Raw genomic sequence first — 22,866 nt, forward strand, 5'->3', positions numbered from 1 at the left:
GGATGTGAGCATAAGGCTGCTTGGCTGGCATGGGGACATGTTTGATAGGGACGACCCAGAGGGCTATTTCTTAGGCCTGAGACACAGGCACAGAGCTGCTCAGCTGGTATGGAGGTGTGTCTGCTGGTGGCTGCCCACAGGGCTGTTTTTCAGGCCCTGATTTCAGGTGCAGGGCCATTGGGCAGGCCAAGGAAATATCTTGGTGGAACACTGTGGGGCTCTTTCTTAGGTGCTGAGTGCAGGTACGTAGCTGCTTTGCTGGCCCTTGGGTATATTAGGTGCTTAGAGGCTAGGGGGTCTCTCCTGCTTGGGGGAGAGTGTGCAGTGGTTTGCTTAGCTCATCAAGGCAGTTCTGTGACTGAACCATGTCTGTCTGTGCATTTGCTTTTACTTGCCATTTTGGGTTGCTGATAATACTATTTGGTGATGTATAAGAACTTGTATATTAAAAGCACATATATTAAATGAATAGAATATATTTTATTCACAAGAAGATTTTTAAATAGTAAAAATAAAAATGAAGTGCTAATCAAAACGGCTAACGGTAAGTTCTTTGCCATTTCCAAAGATTCTCTGAACCAGAGACTACAACATGAGAGTATTTTTCAAGCTTTAAAAACACTGTATGTTAGACTCCTAAAATAGTGTATGTTAGACTCCTAATAGATACTTGCTTCCCATTTTCAAACTGCATTCAGTATCATTTGTTTTCCTGATGACTAGAACATGTAACTTTCCCATATAGATATAACACAGGCAAAAGACAAGACAAATGCATGTAAAATACATATAATAGTTTAATGGAAAATTCAAAAATTTTAAACTTACTGTTCATGGAAATCCAGCATTGGTGGCTCAAATCGTATGGGCCTGCAATTCCCCCGGTAGAGAGATATACTGTGAATAAAAAGAAAACAACGTAAGAAGCAATTCTTCAAAATATATGTTTCCCCAAACTCTATTCAGACAGTTGACTTTTGTCATAACAATGCATTTTTTAAGAAAAATTGGGTCTAACAATCAGAAATATGTGTTACTTTTTAAATTAGCAGAAACCAATAAAGATTGTGTTTTAGAAAATGAAAAAGTGGGAGTATTTTTCTTCTTCAAAGGATATGAAAATAGAAAATGCTCAGGCAGACTGAATGTTGAAATTTGGTTGGTATAATTGGTAACGATACACTTTAATAGGTCACTTGGATTTTTTGATACATGTATGATGAATAAAGAGTTGATACAACAACATACATTTAGCAGACAATATATGAAGGCAAAAATCAAGATCGTATTGTTAACTAGAATGGCAAAGGACTAAACAAAAATGAATCTGAGACAGAGATTTCCAAGAACTGAAATATCTATTTCATCTGAAAGTTTGGAATACACTAGAACTGATCTCTGATGTCCTGGCCTCAATATTTCAGTAGCCTCTTCTAACTAACCCACCTGATACCCAACTTCTCAATGAAACAGATTTCTGAATAGCAAACCTCAGATATCATCAGGGGCTAACACTGACATAAAACATAAATGACCTTTGGTGAGGGGGGAGGTGGTTCACATGCCTAAAGTGTTTATATACTGAGAAAGTCAGAAATTCAGTCAGCCACTAAGTTTCAAAATAGTAGATTTTGATGTTTTTGTTCTAGGAAATGATGTCAGAGCAAAACCCATTTTGTGAGGCTACTTTATTTCCATCATCACTGAAATTCATAGTAACATAAGCTTTGAAATGATATAGTAATTTCATTGAGGATTCAGGAATCGGAGGAAATATCTAGGATTTAGGAGATATAGGAAATAATTAGAAATAGACAAGGACATTCATAATATGGAGGAAATTTGGCTTTAATTCAATTCTACAAAGATTAAATAATCTGAGTAGTGGAATAATCTAGCTGGAGGTAATAAAATCCAAACATGTTTTTAGCCCTACCAATTTAGAACATTCTTTTGTATAGCTTGAGAACCCTCTGCATATGTTGAACAGAAAAGATGACAAACAAAAAAAGAAAGCAAGCACCAGATGTAAGATTACATTTTACTAAAGAACGAAACTAAAGACACCGGGAAACGAAGGCACAATTCCTTGCAACAGTCAGTATAGGCATCTATTCCTTCTTGCTTTCTGCCCTTCTTAGATGTGATATAACAGCACTACTCTTTGGCTCCTTTAAAACAAGAGACACTCCTCAGCTCATCAGTTTTATTAGTATGAAACTCAAATTTACATAAATCTTAATAAAGTAAAAATAAAGCATAAGGCATAACTGTATGTCATTAATTCCTATATTATATTCCTATATAATATATATTCCTATAATGTAATATATATTCCTACATATACAATTCCTATATATTAATTCCATGGACTGTTTAGATGTTGGAGAAAAAGGAGATTAAGACAGTGTTTTTCTCTCACAGAGCCAAGAGGCTGTTCTGCAAATTACAAACGGAAATGTCTAAAGTGGCCAGGAGGGGTAAAACAGTATATACCCCATCCACTGAATACAAACATATGAATGTGTACCCTGTGCCAGGTACTGTCTATTGGCTGGGGCTACAGTGGGGAACAAAGAAAAGCGGCTGCTGTCATGGCAGTAACATCCTAGTCGGGGGATCAGAAGTTGAATATATTAGGTGAAGATGTGTGTATAAAGAAAAATCAAACACCCCGGGGCTGTGGCTGGAACCGAAAATGCCTCTCTAAGGAGCGACACTAGTGCCAGGTTCTGAACGGCAGAGATCGAGGGGAAGAAAGTTAGGAATGTATTTGGTGAGTTGAACAAGGAGGCTTAAGTGACCATTGTGCAGTGAGGGAGGAGTAGGAGGTAGGAGCTGAGCTCAGAGGTATAAGAGCCAGGTCTCCTTGTAGGAGCATGGATTATTCTAAGTGTAACAAACTACAGTGTTTTTGAGCAAGGAGTAGCATGATCTCACACATATTAAACGGTTAATTCTGGCTACTTTGTGAAGAACCAAGGAAATTCCTGTAGGAGCCCAACAGTGGGAAGCAGGGAAGTCCTGGAGTGCTCCAGGCAACTGGTGACGGCGGCTACAATCCAGGGTGGCTGCAAGGGAGAGTAGCGAGCAGTGGCTGGTTCTGAAAATTATTTGGAAGCTTGAGAAAACTGGTTGTGCTGATGGACTGATTTCGAGGGATCAAGGGTAACTCATTCTAACATTTTCACTGGATACACGGTCATGACGTGGGAGGAATGGGTTGGAAGTGGGAAGAGGAAGATTTTCAAGGGTATTACTGATTTTTCACATACTGATCTTAATCACCTTGGTGAGTTTAATTCTAATTGTTTAGATTCTCCCCTGATTTTCCACTGTTGCTACATGTGCTGCCAAAATGAGCACTATCTCGAATGATCACTGCAGACAAATCATCTGCAAGTAATAATTTGATTCCTCCTTTCAAATCCTTAATTTTATTTTTTATGTCTTGTCTCCTGTAAAATGCTTCAAAGATGTGATGTCCAGCAACTGTACTGTGATATTTACAAAGTGCTCACAGAATGGGATAGAGGAAACAGTATATCAAATATGATTATCTCATAAATAAAAGCATATTTTCAAAACAACAGCAGATCTATATCTAAGGAACAGTTTAATACCCGAGTAAGTACAATGCAAGCTGACACAGGTACAATCCTATGTTAACCAAACCCAAAATGCAGTAACACAGCTGTCATGTCTCCACAGCTGATTCAAATGGTTGCTACCCATGTTTATTTAGAAAGGGCATGGCACTGTTTAGTGCTTTATTAACAGAAAGCAAATGTCTGCAAATATGTAATGTTGACAAATGGGGGAAGTTGCAATATAAAGAACGGTAGCCTTTGCTAATGTCATTGTAGTTTTTTTCCTGATTTTTAAAATTATTATTATTACTATTTTTGAGAGACAGGGGTCTCATTGTGTTGCCCAAGCTGGTCTCCTGAGTAGCTGGGACTACAGGTGCAGCACGCCAGCTGGGCTCACCCTTTGACAATTTCAAAGCAACAAAATCTGAGACATTATGATAGTATATTGCATTATTTTATGCTTTCTGCAATGATTATATATGTTCTAAAGTCTCAATACAATTGGTTTAATAAATTTTCACTAAAATCTTATTTATATGGAGATGAAGACTATTTTCTGATTTCAAGCTAGGAAACAGCTGAAGAGACAAGAAATCTTGCGGGAATGGTCGTACTGCCTGTTGAACTGTCAGGTCAAAGTTGAGCAGGGAACTCCCAAATCAGACATAGGGCTTCTTGGGTCTCTGGGAGTTTCAAATGTTTTCCTAGGATCAACTACTACCTAAACAACAGATACTCTTTGGCCCAGCATTTTTAAAACAATTGTTTGTGATGTACCTGCACCATAAACACCTACAATGCTTGTGGAAATGCAGATTCTAGGGCCCCACCTCCAGAATCTAGTTTCTTGTAAGCAGAATGGACCCCAGAAACCTGCATTTTTAAGCATCCTCACATTTAGGAGCCACTATTTTGCATCTTGATCCACAAACATTACGGCCACAAATAAGAGGTGGGGAAGGAAGTGCCTTTACTGGTAAAACTATCAAAGTCACCAGCAGTTTAAATTGATGTCAAATATGATTTTTATTAAAGAGCCAGCTAAATAAACAGTGATTTAAAAGAAATGAATAGGACTTCTCCTATATGATATATATTCTCCCATAAATGCATTTTTAGTTTAAATTTGCATTTCCCAAATGATGAATAATGTTGACCATCTTTCCACTTCCTTGGTGTACAATTAGGTACCTTCTTTTGTAAATGTCTGTGGAAAGTTTTTTTAACTGGGATATCTGTCTCATTCAGTTGTAAGAGTTGTCTGTTATGTGCTGCAAATATTTTTACCCTGGTCCTGGTTTACCTTTTCCTTTTATTAATGGTTTCTTTTGAAAAGCCTAAGTTTTTAATTCTGATGAGGTCGAAATGATGATTTTTCTTTTTTGAGATAGGGTCTCACTCTGTCGCCCATGCTGGAGTGCAGTTAGTGGTCCAATTATGGGTCACTGCAGTCTTGACCTCCTGGGCTCAAGCCACCCTCTGGCCTCATCCTCCCAAGTAGCTGGGACTATAGGCACATACCACCACAACTAGCTAATTTATTATTATTTTTTGTAGATACAGGGTCTCACTATGTTCCCCAGGCTAGTTTCAAACTCCTAGTCTCACATGATTCTCCCACGGCAGCCTCCTGAAGTGTTAGAATTATAGGTGTGAGCCACTGCGCCCAGCCTCATTTTTTCTTTCATGGTATGTGTTTCTGGTATTTTAAAACTTTGTCCAGTTTACAAATATTTCTATGAAAAGACTGGTTTTATTCTAAAAAGTCTTACACCTTTAACTTTTAGATATGAGCCTATTTATTATTGTCCATTTTAATTATGGTGATGGTGTGAGTTAAAAGATTAAAGTTCACTTTTTCTTTCACTGTAAATATCCAGTAGGCCTAGTATCCTTTGTTGAAAAAGACTTTTTAAAAAAATCCTTTAAGTTCTGGGGTACATGTGCAGAACGTGCAGTTTTGTTACATAGGTATACACGTGCCATGGTGGTTTGCTGCACCCATCAACCTGTCACCTATATTAGGTATTTCTCTTAATGCTATCCCTCCCCTAGCCGCCCAACCCCCGACAGGCCCCAGCGTGTGATGTTCCCCTCTGTATGTTCATATGTTCTCATTGTTCAACTCCCACTTGTGAGTGAGAACATGAGGTGTTTGGTTTTCTGTTCTTGTGTTAGTTTGCTAAGAATGATGGTTTCCAGCTTCATCCATGTCCCTGCAAAGGACATGAACTCATCCTTTTTCATGGCTGCACAGTATTCCATGTTGTATATGTGCCACATTTTCTTTATCCCGTCTATCATTGATGGACATTCGGGTTGGCTCCAAGTCTTTGCTATTGTGAATAGTGCTGTAATAAACACATGTGTGTACATGTCTTTATAGAATGATTTATAGTCCTTTGGGTATATACCCAATAATGGGATTGCTGGGTCAAATGGTATTTCTAGTTCTAGGTCCCTGGAGAATCACCACACTGTCTTCCACAATGGTTGAACTAATTTACATTCCCCAAGTGTAAAAGCGTTCCTATTTCTACACATTCTCTCCAGCATCTGTTGTTTCCTGACTTTTTAATGATCAACATTCTAACTGGCATGAGATGGTATCTCATTGTGGTTTTGATTTGCATTTCTCTAATGACCAGTGATGAGCTTTTTTTCATGTTTGTTGGCTGCATAAATGTCTTCTTTTAAGAAGTGTCTGTTTATATTCTTCACCCACTTTTTGATGGGGTTGGTTTTTTCTTGTAAATTTAAATTCGTTGTAGATTCTGGATATTAGCCCTTTGTCAGACAGATTGCAAAACTTTTCTCCCATTCTGTATGTTGCCTGTTCACTCTGATGATAGTTTCTTTTGCTGTGCAGAAACTCTTTAGTTTAATTAGATCCCATGTGTCAATTTTGGCTTTTGTTGCCATTGCTTTTGGTGTTTTAGACATGAAGTCTTCGCCCATGCCTATGTCCTGAATGGTATTGCCTAGGTTTTCTTCTAGGATTTTTATGGTTTTAGGTCTTACTTTTAAGTCTTTAATCCATCTTAATTTTTGTATAAGGTGTAAGGAAGGGGTCCAGTTTCAGTTTTCTGCATATGGCTGGCCAGTTTTCCCAACACCATTTATGAAATAGGGAATTCTTTCTCCATTGCTTGTTTTTGTCAGGTTTGTAAAAGATCAGATGGTTGTAGATGTGTAGTGTTATTTCTGAGGTCTCTCTTCTGTTCCACTGGTTTATGTATCTGTTTTGGTACCAGTACCATGCTGTTTTGGTTACTGCAGTCTTGTAGTATAGTTTGAAGTCAGGTTCAGGTAGTGTGATGCCTCCAGCCTTATTCTTTTTGCTTAGAGTTGTCTTGGCTACATGGGCTCTTTTGTGGTTCTATATGAAGTTTAAAGTGGCTTTTTCCAATTGTGCGAGGAAAGTCAACAGTAGCTTGATGGGGACAGCATTGAATCTATAGATTACTTTGGGCAGTATGGCCATTTTCACAATATTGATTCTTCCTATCCATGAAAATGGAATGTTCTTCCATTTGTTTGTGTCCTCTTTTATTTCACTAAGCAGTGGTTTGTAGTTCTCCTTGAAGAGGTCCTTCACATCCCTTATAAGTTGGATTCCTAGGTATTTTATTCTCTTTGAAGCAATTGTGAATGGAAGTCCATTCATGATTTGGCTCTCTGTTTGTCTGTTACTGGTGTATAAGAATGCTTTTGATTTCTGCACACTGATTTTGTATCCTGAGACTTTGCTGAAGTTTCTTATCAGCTTAAGGAGATTTTGGGCTGAGACGGTGGGGTTTTCTAAATATACTATCATGTCATCTGCAAACAGAGACAATTTGACTTCCTCCTTTCCTATGTGAATACCCTTTATTTCTTTCTCTTGCCTGATTTCCCTGGCCAGAACTTCCAATACTATGTCGAATAGGGGTGGTGAGACAAGGTATCCTTGTCTTGTGCCAGTTTTCAAAGAGAATGCTTTCAGTTTTTGCCCATTCAGTATGATACTGGCTGTGGGTCTGTCATAAATAGCTCTTATTAGTTTAAGATATGTTCCATCAATACCTAGTTTATTGACAGTTTTTAGCATGAAGGGGTGTTGAATTTTGTCAAAGGCCTTTTCTGCATCTATTGAGATAGTCATGTGGTTTTTGTCACTGGTTCTGTTTATGTGATGGATTACGTTTATTGATTTGCATATGTTGAACCAGCCTTGCACCCCAGGGATTAAGCCAACTTGATCGTGGTGTATAAGCCTTTTGGTGTGGTGCTGGATTTGGTTTGCCAGTATTTTATTGGGAATTTTCGCATCGATGTTCATCAGGGATATTGGCCTGAAATTTTCTTTTTTTGTCGTGTGCCTGCAGATTTTGGATCAGGATGATGCTGGCCTCATAAAATGAGTTAGGGAGGATTCCCTCTTTTTCTATTGTTTGGAATAGTTTCAGAAGGAATGGTACCTGCTCCTCTTTGTATCTCTGGTAGAATTTGGCTGTGAATCTGTCTGGTCCTGAACTTTTTTTGGTTGGTAGGCTATTAATTACTGCCTCAATTTCAGAACTTATTATTGGTCTATTCAGGGATTCGATTCCTTCCTGATTTAGACTTGGGAGGGTGTATGTGTCCAGGAATTTATCAATTTCTTCTAGATTTTCTAGTTTATTTGCATAGAGGTGTTTATAGTATTCTCTGATGGTAGTTTGTATTTCTGTGGGATAAGTGGTGATATCCCCTATATCATTTTTTATTGCATTGATTTGATTCTTCTCTCTTCTTTATTAGTCTGGCTAGTGATCTATTTTGTTGATCTTTTCAAAAACCCAGCTCCTGGATTCATTTATTTTTTGAAGGATTTTTTTGTGTCTCTATCTCCTTCAGTTCTGCTCTGATCTTGGTTATTTACTGTCTTCTGCTAGATTTTGAATTTGTTTGCTTTTGCTTCTCTACTTCTTTTAATTTTGATGTTATGGTGTCAATTTTAGATCTTTCCTACTTTCTCTTGTGAGCATTCAGTGCTATAAATTTCCCTCTGCACACTGCTTTAAATGTGTCCCGGAGATTCTGGTACTTTGTGTCTCTGTTCTCATTGGTTTCAATGAACATCTTTACTTCTGCCTTCATTTCGTTATTCACCCAGCAGTCCTTCAGGAGCTGGTTGTTCAGTTTCCATGTAGTTGTGCGGTTTTGAGTGAGTTTCTTAATCCTGAGTTCTAATTTGATTGCACTGTGGTCTGAGAAACTGTTTGTTATGATTTCTGTTCTTTTGCAATTGCTGAGGAGTGTTTTACTTCTAATTATGTGGTCAATTTTAGAATAAGTGTGATGTGGTGCTGAGAAGAATGTATATTCTGTTGATTGGGGTGGAGATTTCTGCAGATGTCTATTAGGTTCGCTTGGTCCAGAGCTGAGTTTGAGTCCTGAATATCCTTGTTAATTTTCTGTCTCGTTGATCTAATATTAGCAGTGGGTGTCAAAAGTCTCCCACTGTTATTGTGTTGGAGTCTAAGTCTCTTTGTAGGTCTCTAAGAACTTGCTTTATGAATTTGGATGCTCCTGTATTGGGTGCATATATATTTACGACAGTTAGCTCTTCTTGTTGCATTGATCCCTTTACCATTATGTAATGCCCTTGTTTGTCTCTTTTGATCTTTGTTGGTTTCAAGTCTGTGTCATCAGAGACTAGGATTGTAACCCCCACTGAAAAAGAGTATTCTTGTGTCACTGAATTACCTTGGCACATACGGACAAGAAGTTTTAAACTGGATCTTCAAAACATGTAATTTAAATCTTCTAATTTGTTTATTCTTTTTAAAACTTGTTTGGTCTATTCTAGATGCTTAACATTTTCCATCTAATCTTGAAAAGCAGCTTATCAATTTGTGAAAAAAAAAACTGTCTGTTGAAATTTCTATTGGAATTGCTTAATCTAAAACCGATCTGGGGAGAATTATCTTCACAATCTTTCAATCCATGAATGCAGGATCTTTCTCAATGTATCTAGGATCTTTCTCAATATATCTAGGAGTTCTTTAATTACTCTATTATATTACAGTTTTCAGTGTACAGGTCTCAACACTGTTTTGTTAAATTTATCCCAAGGTATGCAATGATTTATGATATTGTAAATGACATTTTTCTACAACATTTTATTTTTGTACTTGTTATGAAGAAATCAGTTACTTCTGATTATTGACTGTATTACTTCTTGGTATATTCCTTAGGACTTTCTATCCACACAATCACATGGTTTGTAGACAAAATCCTTTTTGTTCTTCCTTTCCAATCTGATGGCTCTTATCTCTGCTTCTTGTCTTAATGTAATGACTACTACATCCAGTACAATGTTTAATGTAAGTGATGAAAGTGGACATCCTTGCCACTTTCCCAATCTCAGAAAGCAAGCATTCAATCTTTCACCATTAATATCATGTTAACTGTTACTTTTCCATAGATACTCCTTATCAAGTTAAAGACATTCTTTTCTATTCTTCGTGTGCTGAACAGATGCTGAATGTTGTCACAGGCTTTTTCCACATCTATTCAAGTAATTACAAAAGTTTTTGAAATTTTTTTTTTTTTTTTTTTTGGAGACGGAGTCTTGCTCTGTCGCCCAGGCTGGAGTGCAGTGGCCAGATCTCAGCTCACTGCAAGCTCCACCTCCCGGGTTCACGCCATTCTCCTGCCTCAGCCTCCCAAGTAGCTGGGACTACAGGCGCCCGCCACCTCGCCCGGCTAGTTTTTTGTATTTTTTAGTAGAGACGGGGTTTCACCGTGTTAGCCAGGATGGTCTCGATCTCCTGACCTCGTGATCCGCCCGTCTCGGCCTCCCAAAGTGCTGGGATTACAGGCTTGAGCCACCACACCCAGCCGAAATTTTGTTAACAAGAAAAATTATATTGTTTTCAAATATTAATCTTGCATTCCTACGATAAACCCCTTTTGGTCATGATACATTACCTTGTTATACATTTCTGGATTTGATTTGCTAATATTCTGTTAGAGATTTCTGAATATATGTTTGAAGAGATGTAGCTTCTAGCTTTCTTGTAATGCCTGCAATAATCGCCTCGTAAAACGTGTAAGGAAGGACATTCTATTCCTCTCTTTTCTAAAAGGGTTTATGTAAGACTAGTATTTTTTCACTAGTTGTCTGATAGAATTTACCAGTTTAGACTAGTATTTTTTCACTAGTTGTCTGATAGAATTTACCAGTTTAGTCATATGAACCTGCAGTTTTCTTTGTGGAAAGGTTTAAAATTGTAAGTTCTATGTCTTTAAAAGATATTTAAAAACTCATTTTCTTATTCTCTCTTGGTGAGTTTTAATAATTTGTATCTTTCAAGTATTTGACCACTTCATGTAAATTGTTGAATTTTTGAGAACGAAGGGATTCATAATTTCTCTCATTCTTTGAATATTTATAAGATCTGTAGTGACATCCTCTATTTCATTACTGATTTTTGTCTGCCTTATTTTCTGAACCAATCTAGCTAGATTCAAATAATGTTTTTGTTTACACTGATTTTTCCACTTTCTATTTAATTGATTTCTAGTATATCCTTTATTTTCTTCTACTTGAAGTTGATGCTCTGTGTCTTAAACTGGAAATGTAAATTGTTCATTTAAAAATTTTTCTTCTATCTGATATAAACTTTTAAAGCTATAAATGTCTATTTAAATACTGCTTTGGCTAAATTCCAGAAAACTTGGTATGTTGCTCTATGAAGTGAACTCCCCCCAACCACCCCCACTTCCCAAATTCATATATTGAAGCCCTAATCCCCACTATGACTGTTATGTGGAGACAGGGTCTATAAGCAGGCAATTAAGGTTAAATGAGGTTATGGGGGGAGGCCCTAATACAATGGGATTAGTATCCTTACGAAAAAGGACACCAGAAAGCCCCCATGCACACATGCGCACCAAGAGGGCATGTGAGTTACACAGGGGAATAGCTGCCACCTACAAGCTAGGAAAACAGATGTCAGTGTAAACTGACTACGCTGGCACCCTGATTTCAGACTTCCAGATTCCAGACTGTGAGAAAATAAATGTCTATTGTTTTAAGCCACCCAGTTTATGGTATTTTGTTATGGCAGTCTAGCGCAAGCAGACTAATATATGTTATATTTTTGTTTTCAAAGCATTTTCTAATATCCCTTATGATTTCTTTCTTAACCCATGAGTATTGAAAAGCTCTGGTTTAATTCCCAATTATAAAATATCTAGATTTGCATTGTTACCGATTTCTAATTTAATTTTGCTATAATCAGACAGTATAATTTATATAATCTGATCTTGGTGGATGTAGTATTTAATAAATACCTATTAGGTCAAGTTACTTAATAGTATTCTTCAAATCTACACCCTTACTGATTTTCCATCTATTTTATCAGTTATAAACAGATGAATGTTGAAATCTTCAGTAATCACTGTGGGTTTGTTCCCTTAGTTTTACTCATTTTTTTTTCTTCATGTACTTTAATGCTCCAATATTAGAATTTGGGATTGTTGTATCTACCTGGGGGACTGTCTCTTTCATAATTGTAAAGTGTCCTTCTTTGTCTCTGATAATATTCCCTGTCTTAAAGTCTACTTTGTCTGAAAGTAACATAACCACTCTAGCATTTTAAAGATTAATGTTTGCTTGTTTTCCTACGTCTTTTTACATTTAACCTAATTGCATACTTATGAAGAAGTGCATTTCTTCAAAATCAAGACTACTGATGAACAGGGAGAAGATACTTGCAAATAAGACTAATATCTCCAATATATAAAGAACTCTTAAAAACAATCAGAAAAAATTAAAAGCACTAGAGAAAAATGGGTAGAACAGACATGAACAGACAACATCAAAAGACAAATATAAGCATGGCTCTTAAATACTAGGAGATGGTTAACGTTACTCATAATTAAAGACCAGCTAAAACTACACTGTGATAAAATTTCTGACCTATCAGATCAGCAACAATTAAAAATACAACACTTTCTGTTGGAAAGGATGTGGGAAACAGGTACTCTTTTTCACCGATGAGGGAATGCAAGGTGGTACAGACCTTGAAGGAGAATCTGACAATACTTAATGAAACGATGTCAGCGTTTACTTTTGACTCACCAATCCCACTTCCAGGAATTTATCCTAAACATAAACTTTTTATCCCTTTCCCTACTTGACAAGTGAAAACTGTATATATTTACGATGTACAACATATTTTAAAATATGTATACATTGTAGAATGGCTACATTGAGCTAATACATGCATCACCTCACATAGTTATCACTTTTTATGGTAAGAACACAAAATCTACTCTCTCAGCAATTTTCAAGTATACAATACAGATGCTTCTTGACTTATGAGGTGACGTCCCGATAAATCCATCATAAGTTGAAAATAATCATAAGTCAAAAATGTATTTAATATACCAACTTACTTTTCAGGTAGCCTAGTCTCCCCTTAAACATGCTCAGAACACTTACATTAGCCTACAGTTGGGCAAAGTCATCTGGTAACATGGTACAGGGTAGAGTATCAGTCGTTTACTCTCTGGATTGTGTGGCTGACTGAAAGCTCCAAGAGAGTATTGCGCAGCTAGCCCAGGAAAGATCAAAATTCAAAATCTGAAATACTGTTTCTACTGAACATATATTGTGCTTTGGCACCATCACAAAGTCGAAAAACTGCTAAGCTGAACTTATACCTTCTAACTGAAATTTTGTGTCTTTTGACTAACATCTCTCTAATCTCCCTGGTCCCCACCCTCAAGCTCTGGTAACCACCATTCTACTCTCTGCTTCTATATTCTCCATTTAAGTGAGATCATGCGTTATTCATCTTTCTGTACTTGGCTTATATCACATTTAACATAATGTCCCCCAAGTCCATCCATGTTGTCATCAATGACAGGATTTCCTTATGTTTAAGGCTTAATGGTATTCCACTAAATATGTGTGGAATACCATTAAGAATCCACATAGACACACACACATACATCCCCACGTTTTCATTATCCATGTGTCCACTGATGAACCTTTAGGTTGATTCCTCCCTGTCCTGGCTATGGTGAATAATGCTTCAATGAACATGAGAATGCAGATGTCGCTTTGACATAATTATTTCATTTCTCTTGTATATATACCTAGTTATGAATCTGCTGGATCACATGGCTGTTCTATTTTTAATTTTTTTTTAGCAACTGCCACACTGTTTTCCATAATAGCAACACTAATTTACATTCAAACCAACAGTGAACCAGGGTTCCCTTTTCCACACACTCTTGGTCAATATGTGTTGTCTTTTGTCTTTTTGATGACAGCCTTTCTAACGGGTGTGAGATGATAACGCGTCTTTGTCTTGATCTGCATTCCCCATGACTGGCGATGCTGAGCATTTTTTCATATAACCGTTAGTCATGTCTAAACATGTATTTTCAACAATACAAATTACACCTACACTTATCTTTTGATTGAGCAATTCAAGTTGTAGGAATTTACCCTGAGTGTAACCTTCAAAAATACGAAAATACATACACAAGAGATTATTCTTTGAAGCACTGTCTGCAATTGCAAAATACGGGAAACAAATGAAATGTTCATATATAGGACAGTGGGTAAAAAAAATAATGGCACAGAAGTAAATTTTTTAAATGGGGATATTTTATTTTTGTTGCTTATGCTTTTGAGATCTTAGCCATAAAAATCTTAGCTTACATCAATGTCTTGGAACATTTCCTCTATGTTTTCTTCAAGTAGTTTTATAGTTTCGGGTCTTAGATATAAGTCTTTAATCCATTTTGAGTTGATTTTTGTATATGGTGAGGGAGGGGAGTCGACCCAGCAATTCCACGACTGGCTATTTATCCAAAGGAAAAGAAATCAGTATTTCATACACCTGCACCCCCATGTTTACGGTAGCACTACTCACAATAGCACAGATATGAAATCAACGTAAGTGTCCATCGATGGAAGAACAAAGAAAACTGGTACGTATTAAACATGATGAAATATTATTCAGCCATAAAAAAGAATAAAATCCTGTTATTTTCAGCAACATAGATGGAACTTGAGGTTAAGTGAAATAAGCAAGGCACTGAAAAGCAAATATTGCATGTTCTCACTTATAGAAGGGAGCTAAAAAAGTTTATCTTGTGAAGGTAAAGAGTAGAATGACAGTCACCAGAGGCTGGGAAGCATTTGTTTTTTGGTGTGAGAGGGAGGAAGAAGAGAGGTAGGCTAATGGGCTCAAGCGCAGTTATTGACAGACAGAAGGAATAAGCCCTAGTTTTTAACAGCAGGGCAGAGTGACTATAGTTAGCAACCATATTTGTATATTTCAAAGTCACTAGAAGACTAGAAATGTTCCTAATACAAAGAAATGATGAATGTTCGAGGTGATGGATAAACACCCTGATTTGATCATTACACAGTCTATGCATGTATCAAACTATCACACGTACCCCATCAATATGTACAATTATGCAATTAAAAAATTCAAAAAGTAGAGTAAAAATCCTACATGGAATACAGATAGAAACAAATCAACCAAACTTCATTTCAAATGTACAATGCAGATGGGTGTGGGGGTGGGAGAAGGATGAAGAGAAAGATGAAGAACACTATAACCCATGTAAATTTAGAATATAGTATTTTGACAATATACACTCGGACTAAAGAAAAAACAAGAACTCTAAACAGACACCGTACTCATTTTTTTTATGGCCGTATCAGTTAACAATTTTGAAGCTAATTTATCTGTATTCTAGGATTGAACAAATCAATACACTTACTGTAGATAGGTAACTAGAGCCAGATTTCTAATTGTTGGAGAATGGACAGAAATAGAATAGACAGAACACTGGTTTTGTATCAAAACTGGAGGCATCAGTAACTCCTGGTTTTTAATATACACAGATACAAGAACAGGAGTATGTTAGTGTAAACTGTACATATTTATACACATAAACACAAACATTTTCTTCCTTTTACTAAGAGAGTCTAGAGACAATGACACCTCACTAGTAATGACACCACTTGTGATGGTTAATACTGAGTGTCAACTTCATTAGATTGAAGGATATGATACAAAGTATTAATCCTGGGTGTGTTTGTGTGGGTGTTGCCAAAAAGAGATTAACATCTGAGTCAGTGGGCTGGGGAAGGCAGATCCCACCCTTAATCTGGTGGGCACAATCTAATGGGCTTCCAGCAAATATAAAGCAGGCAGGAAAACATGAAAAGAGAGACGGGCCTAGCTTCCAAGCCTGCGTCTGAGTTCTCCTGCGTGGATGGTTCTCGCCCTCGAACACTGGACTCCAAGTTCTTCAGTTTTGGGACTCAGACTGGTTCTCCTTGCTCCTCAGCTTGCAGACAGTCTATTGTGGGACCTTGTAATCGTGTAAATTAACACTTAATAAACTCCCCTTTATATATTTATCCTAATAGTTCTGTCCCTCTAAGAGAACCCTAATACATCACAGTAGTAATGAGTACGCATGGCACATAAAGATTAATTTTTCAATATTCTCTTCCACTAAAATGAAGCAGGGGTCTTTTGAGAAATAGGTTGTTCCAGGGCTGTGGCAGGAAAATTACAAAACAAGCCTGGAACCTCCTAACGTACCAGAAAGTAGGAAGTGCTCAATGATTGTTGGGGACATGTAAATGATACAGAATAGACCTAACTACGCACATGTGATTTTTTTTTTTTACGACAGTGCAAACGATGGTGAAATACCTGGATAAAAATGAACCATGACCTCAATCTTAATTTCAGTCAGAATGTCAACTAAGAAACATAGAAAGTGTGATGGAATTTTTAAAAAACCCAGCCAGCGCAATAACTGCTCCAGGCAAGAATCATCAATAGATTCTAAAACTATTCAGAATTTCATGTAAAACATATTTCATGTAAAACACATTTGTATAGTCTCAAAGTACTCTGCAAGACACTTACGAATTATAAGAGAAAAATGGAACGAGACATCAAGCGCTTCCTGATAGGATGCACTGGGAGAGACACAAACTTCAGTAATATTCCGCCAAAAACGCAAATTCTGAATCAAATAATGAATAAATATCAGAAAACTCTAGCTGGGTTTATTTTATTTATTTATTTATTTATTTAGAGACAGGAGTCTTGCTCTGTCTTGCCCAGGCCGGAGTGCAATGGTGAAATCTTGGCTCACTGCAACCTCCGCCTCCCGGGTTCAAGCAATTCTCCTGTCACAGCCTCCTGAGTAGCTGGGATTACAGGCGCACACCGCCATGCCCTGCTAATGTTTTGTATTTTAGTAGAGGTGGGGTTTCACTGTATTGCCCAGGCTGGTCTTGAACTCCTGAACTCAGGCAATCCACCGCCTCAGCTTCCCAAAGTGCTAGGATTACAGGCCATGAGCCACCGTGCCCGGGTCCATCTGGGTTATTCTATAAAATAAATGGCATCTACTCTTCAAAAATGTCAATTTCTAAGACAGTAAGAAAGACAAATTAATTGTTTGACATTAGAGACTAAAGAGAAGTGAAAATTAAATATGAGGGTCTGAACCCTGGACCCAAAATTTTTTAAAAATAAAAGACGCTAATAGGACAATTTACAAAATCCCAATGAGGACTCTAGATTAAACAGCAGTATGAGACAGTCTTAATTTCCTGAATTTCATGAGTGTATGATGATCTCTAAAACAATGTTCATAAGAAATATACACTGAAATATTTATGGGTAAAATAGCATCATGTCTACAAATGATTTTCAAATGCTTCAGAAAAATTACAAATATATGCACATGTATGTATAAAAAGGTAGCTATGGGGAGGGAAGGAAAAGGAGAGAGTTAAAGCAAGATTAGGAATGATAAAACAAATATGAAAAAACATTAACAAATGAGGAATTTGGGTCAAGAAGATATAAGAATTATTTGTACTATTTCTCCATCTTTTCTCTAAAATTATTTCAAAACAAAAGGTAAAATATTAAATACAAAGTTAAAATAAAGTTCTTGTAGACAAAATATGCTTGGGTCTTGCATTTTAAATATAATCTGACAACTGGTGTTGAAATTATTCATTTACTATAGTTTCTGATATGTTTGAGTTTAAAGTCTACCATATTGCCATTTTTTCTATTTTTCCCATCTGCTTTTTATCTTGTTCTGTTTATGCCTTCTTGTTCTGTTTATGCCTTCTTTTAGATCAACTGAGTATTCATTTAGTATTTCATCTTCATGACTAGTTTATTGGCTATAGCTCTTGTTACCTTTTAAAAATGATTTTAATGTTTCCTGTGGAGCTTATTTCATATCATCACAGTTTTACTTCAAATAATATTATACTACTTTACATATCATGTAAGAACCTTATAACTCAATTCTTTCGTGCAACCTTTCTTTGTGCTATTATCACACACGTAATGTATACATGCTATCAACAATTATTTTTGTTTTTAAATAATTGTTTTTAAAATGTTAGAAATTAACATTTTCTTAACCAGAAAACATTTTTTATATTTTTCCACATATTTTTGCCTTTATTAATGGTCTTTGTTCTTCATAGGATCTGTGTTTTCACCTGAAATGGTTAACTATCTTTAGCCTTTAACATTTCTCAAAAGTGCCAGTCTACTGTAAATTTTCTCAGTTTTATCTGAAAATGTCTTCATTTTTTTGAAGGATATTCCTGCTGGATGTAGTGTTTTCGATTAGCAATTTTTCCTTTTGGTACTTTAAAAATGTTATTTCCTTGGTTTGGGGGTTGCATTTGTCCTTGATGAACGACCAGCAGTCATTCTTATCTTTTGAACTACTATATTTAGTTTTCTTCCCTGGCTGTTTCTCTATTTGTGACTGATTTTCAACAACTTGAATATTATCTGGCTTGGTGTGACTTTGTGTTACTTTTGCTTCAGGTTTATTAAAGTTCTTCGACAGCTACTCCCTCTCCCAATTCCTGGGAACTCACTCACACATGTGTTAGACTGCTTGCTACTCCTGTATCAGAGGTCACCAAGGATTTATTTGTTTTTTAGTTATTTTTCTCCCTGTGCTTCAGTTTAAATTACTGCTGTCACTGTCTTCAAACTCACTAAGCTTTTCTTTTGCAATGTCTAGGTTGTTCTCAATCCTATCCAGTGAAATACTCATTTCAGAAACAGTATTTTTCAACTCTAGAGGCTTCTTTTTTTTTTTTATATATTGTCCATTTTCCCTCATTATGTTCATGTCTTCCTTTAAATCGCTGAACACATAAAACTGATGTATTACATTCTCTGTAGGGTAACAGGCATCACCTGGCTGCCGCCGGCCCTCCTCAAGATAAGCCTCTGTAGCACAAAGCCTGTAGAAAATGAGATCTGCCAATGTCCTCTGGATGTTAAACACATCCAAATAGCTCTGGAGGATATCGGAGACACCACTTCTGATGAGGTTATAAAGCATATGTGTTGATGAAATGACAAAATGCAATCTCAAAGAAAACAGTGCTTTTGAAGAGGGTCTTATAAACAGATGCTGTAAGCCTCTCAGGGTTTAGCTGTAGGGGTATTAAGACACCTAAGGTATATGTTAGTGGTCCATATGGTTATCAGTTTTTCATTATCATCAAAACGGTTTGCCAGGCCCAAGTCCGCAAGACCTTGATCCTAGACTTCTGAGCCTCTGGAACCATGAGAAATAAACGTCTGTTGTTTAAGTCACTCAGTCTATGGTATTTTGTTATTGAATCCCGGGCTCACTAAGACATATGTTTTAGTGCTTAACCCAATCCCATACCCAATCTGCATACTAATTTCAATTAAATGTTTACCTAATTCATGATCCTGGTCACACACACACAAAATGTAAAATGTGAAAGTTGTAAATTGTGTCTACAAATCTAATATTACTGCCTTCAGTAGGTGGGGAGCTCTTTCTCCCCTCTGTTATCTTGAATCTAGGACAACCTAAGTGACTTGCTGACGAATAGCATACAGCAGCAGAAGTGATATTGTGGCTTCCAAGGGCAGATTAAGGTGATCCAGCTTTCACTAGCTTCCTCTGGGACATTCACTCTGGGAGTCCAGCCATCACACTGGGAGGAAGCCCAAACTACCCCACGTGAAGGCCACACAGAGGCCAACATACAGGCATTCTAGTTGAGAGCTCAGCTGAGGTCCCAGCTAGCAAAGTAGCATCAACACGTAATGAACATGCCTCCAGCTCTCAGCCATCAAGTCATTCCCAGCTCTGAAATCTCCCCAGCTGAGGCCCCAGATCGTGCAGAAGAGACAAGCTGTCTTTGCTGTCCCCTGCCTGAATTTCTGACAGTTTGAGAGCATCATAAAATGGTTATTTTATGCCACTAAGCTTTAGACAGAGTAGACAAGTAGCACGAGATGAGAACATAATTATGTCCTGATGTCAATTCTTCACTATACTAGGAAAATACTTAAAGCCCAGATTTTCATCACGAATGAACATCCTCATCTTCATAAATGTAGTGCAGTCTAATTCCACAGCTAATTTCCTAATTGCTGGAAGAAAGCAGGAAGAGGCACAAGATAACATATATGTTTTTCTCACCATTCTTTTGGCTCTAGATGTGGTTGGACAGTTCTAGGGTTCTTAGATGGTCCAGCCAAGGAGGAATCAGACTAGACACGCAGTAGTTTGGACACAACCCAGGCCAGTGTTAAATATTTGGGCAGGAATCACAGATAGGGCAGGTCCCCATAGGACATATAACATTAGGGAGAATGACAGAACAATGGGGAAGAAGGGCCATGTTACTGCAGAGATGAAAGAGTGAAAAGAGAAAAAATAGTGAATACTGAAGAATTTTCATTATTTATGAGGTAAGAAGTTTTAACTGTCCTACTAATAGTCTGAATAGTTTATATTTCTCTCTCAAAACAAAATTCTTTGTTGATGCAGTCTGCATTTTGCTAGTCTGGAGACATTCATAGATGTACTTTAACACGAAGGCCTAGGAGGAACAAATGCTTCCCTGTTCCTGCTACCTCAGAATGGAAACTGCAGTGATGACAGCAAGAGTGGGGGTATCTTCTGTTGCCATAGCCACTTTGGTGGCTAAGTGTCTGATTTCAGTGGATATTAACAATTTTTAAAAATAAATCTGCTTTGCTGTCTTTTAAGGAATAAATATACGGACAGAATAAAACATACTTCTAAAAACACACACTGTAAAATAACTGGGTTCTTAAATCCACGATATGGGCTCCTTACCTGTAAGCCCTGTTGACACCACTGCCAGCCTTTCAATTGTTACTAAAGGACGCTCACTAGAACAGGTACTGGTGCCTGATCAGATGTTTCTGGCAAACAGGAAGAGCAACTACACCATCACACTGAACCTTGTAAGCTAACTTCCTTTACATCTATGGTCCCCCGGGGAGCAAGCATTAAGAGCTGGGAGTGAACACAAAATAGCTGCTGGAGGGACTGTTTTATCCAAATCAAAGAAAGCTCTCACTCACCTTTAGGTACCAGAACAGACTTTCACCGGATATGGAAAGAGAATCAGCACAGTATGTCTCTTTACAGATGTGAGAAGGTACCAAAAGACCAAATAATTTGGGCGTGGGGAGGCAGGAAAAGTGTCTCCAAATTCACATGCATGTACCTATTTTCCTTAACACCTGAGGTAAAACCATCCCCCTGTTATTATGGGGAAGCTGTATTTAAAAGTGGTCTCTCCAAGTCACAAGACTGGGTTTACGCAGGTCTGAGATCCTCCTCTGGGGACCTGCAGGCAGACCCCTGGTAACTGAGGGCAGCAATGGTCAGTACATCAAAAGCAGGGATAGCCACAAGAGAAGCCACTAAGGAGTTACACAGCTGAATCTCTCAAAAAGCAAGGGGAGTTTCAGCTCTGAGTAACAGCCCTCCGTACACGACAGGGGAAGCACACTACACAACTGCATGAAGTGCACATTCGAACTTAAACCTGGTTTCCCACACACTAAAATACTTAGAAATAATCATATAATGTGATTTACAATTTGCTATTCCTTCTTCACCAAAAAGAGCAAGGGGAAAGTGGAGGGGAGAACCACAGGAATCCCCCAGAAGGAACTGAAAGTATGTCAGTGATCTTACTAAATATACTTACCTTTTCTGCTGATATGAACTGAGTCCAAGTGTTGTCTCGGTCTGCAAAAGGAATAACATAATGATTAAAAAACTGAAGCCAAATATTTATACTACAGACACAGGGAATATCCAAAATATTCTATTTTAGTTCCAACATTCATTTTATACCCACTTGGATTTTAAGGTTAAACCTGGTCTCCAAATCACATACAATGACTGGATCAAATTGTAAACACACATGAAGTAACAGAAAGGAATGCGATGAATTTTTATCCTGAAAGCAGTCCCTGTGATAATCACCTTGTGAGGCTGCGGTGCCTCGGACTGCTCCCTGCTCACTAACTGCGTGCCAGGTGCTGGTGGTAACGATTCCCACTGTCAAGGAACTCCAGGTACAGCGGGTGGTGTGTGTGAGGGAGACAGAGTCATTAAAAAATACATATTTATATACCGAAATAGGATTATCACAATATTGAAAAGGTGCTGTGAAGAGGAATACATAGTTGCCATACTTAAACACATCATGAGGGAAGGCCTGTCTGAAGAGATAATATTTACATAAAAACCTGAAGGATTAAAAAAAGGCAGTGTGGCAGCTGGATGGGCGGTGGTACAGAAAACAGCACACGTGAAGGCCTTCACAGAGAGCAGAGGTTGGTACGCTCAAGAAACAGGTGGCAGGTCTCTCTGCTGGAGCTGGGAGAGGAGGAGAAAATGAGGCTGCAGGCTAAGCAGAGGCCAGATAACGCTTTGCCTTACAAGGAAGTCATGGGAAGAAGTTCGGTCTACTTTAGGTTTTAAAGATAAGTAAGACAAGAAAAAGTAGGAAGTTGGAGGCAATAGCTGTATTTCAGGTGATGAAGAAAAAGTTCTTAATGATGTATGAGAAAATGCCAACACTATGAGGAATACCATCAGTGAACTTATCCCAAAAGGTTATCTGCTACATCAAAATGAGAACAAAACAGCATTATTTTTCCCAGTAATATATATTATTTTGTAAATGTTCTGGAGACTGTTTATGCAGAAAATGTGGCAGATGTAGAAAACTGTCCTAATTTTTTGAAGGTGCGTACTAGGTAAAGTGTAAGGGTGTCTCTAATTTTCTTTGAAATGTCTTGGCAAAATAATTTGTGTGTGTGAGGGGGGCTGTATGGATAAAGCAAACACAGCAAAATGGTAGTAACTGTTGAGT

At 37.5% G+C, this 22,866-nt stretch overlaps 2 protein-coding genes across 2 annotated transcripts in view; both read right to left on the reverse strand.

Annotated features, from left to right (window-relative positions):
• ANKRD39 (ankyrin repeat domain 39) overlaps positions 1-22,866 on the reverse strand; it is a 745,852-nt gene that overhangs the window by 445,190 nt on the left and 277,796 nt on the right. The window lies entirely within an intron of this gene.
• TMEM131 (transmembrane protein 131) overlaps positions 1-22,866 on the reverse strand; it is a 256,208-nt gene that overhangs the window by 141,556 nt on the left and 91,786 nt on the right. Inside the window, exons 3-4 of the mRNA XM_050755189.1 lie at positions 21,691-21,731; positions 829-897 (exon numbers count right to left, since the gene is read on the reverse strand). Coding sequence (XP_050611146.1) covers positions 829-897; positions 21,691-21,731 — 110 coding nt within the window. The remainder of the gene's footprint in view (positions 1-828; positions 898-21,690; positions 21,732-22,866) is intronic.

Source organism: Macaca thibetana, chromosome 13, assembly GCF_024542745.1.
Source record: "Macaca thibetana thibetana isolate TM-01 chromosome 13, ASM2454274v1, whole genome shotgun sequence".
In the NCBI taxonomy this organism is placed as follows: Eukaryota; Metazoa; Chordata; class Mammalia; order Primates; family Cercopithecidae; genus Macaca; species Macaca thibetana.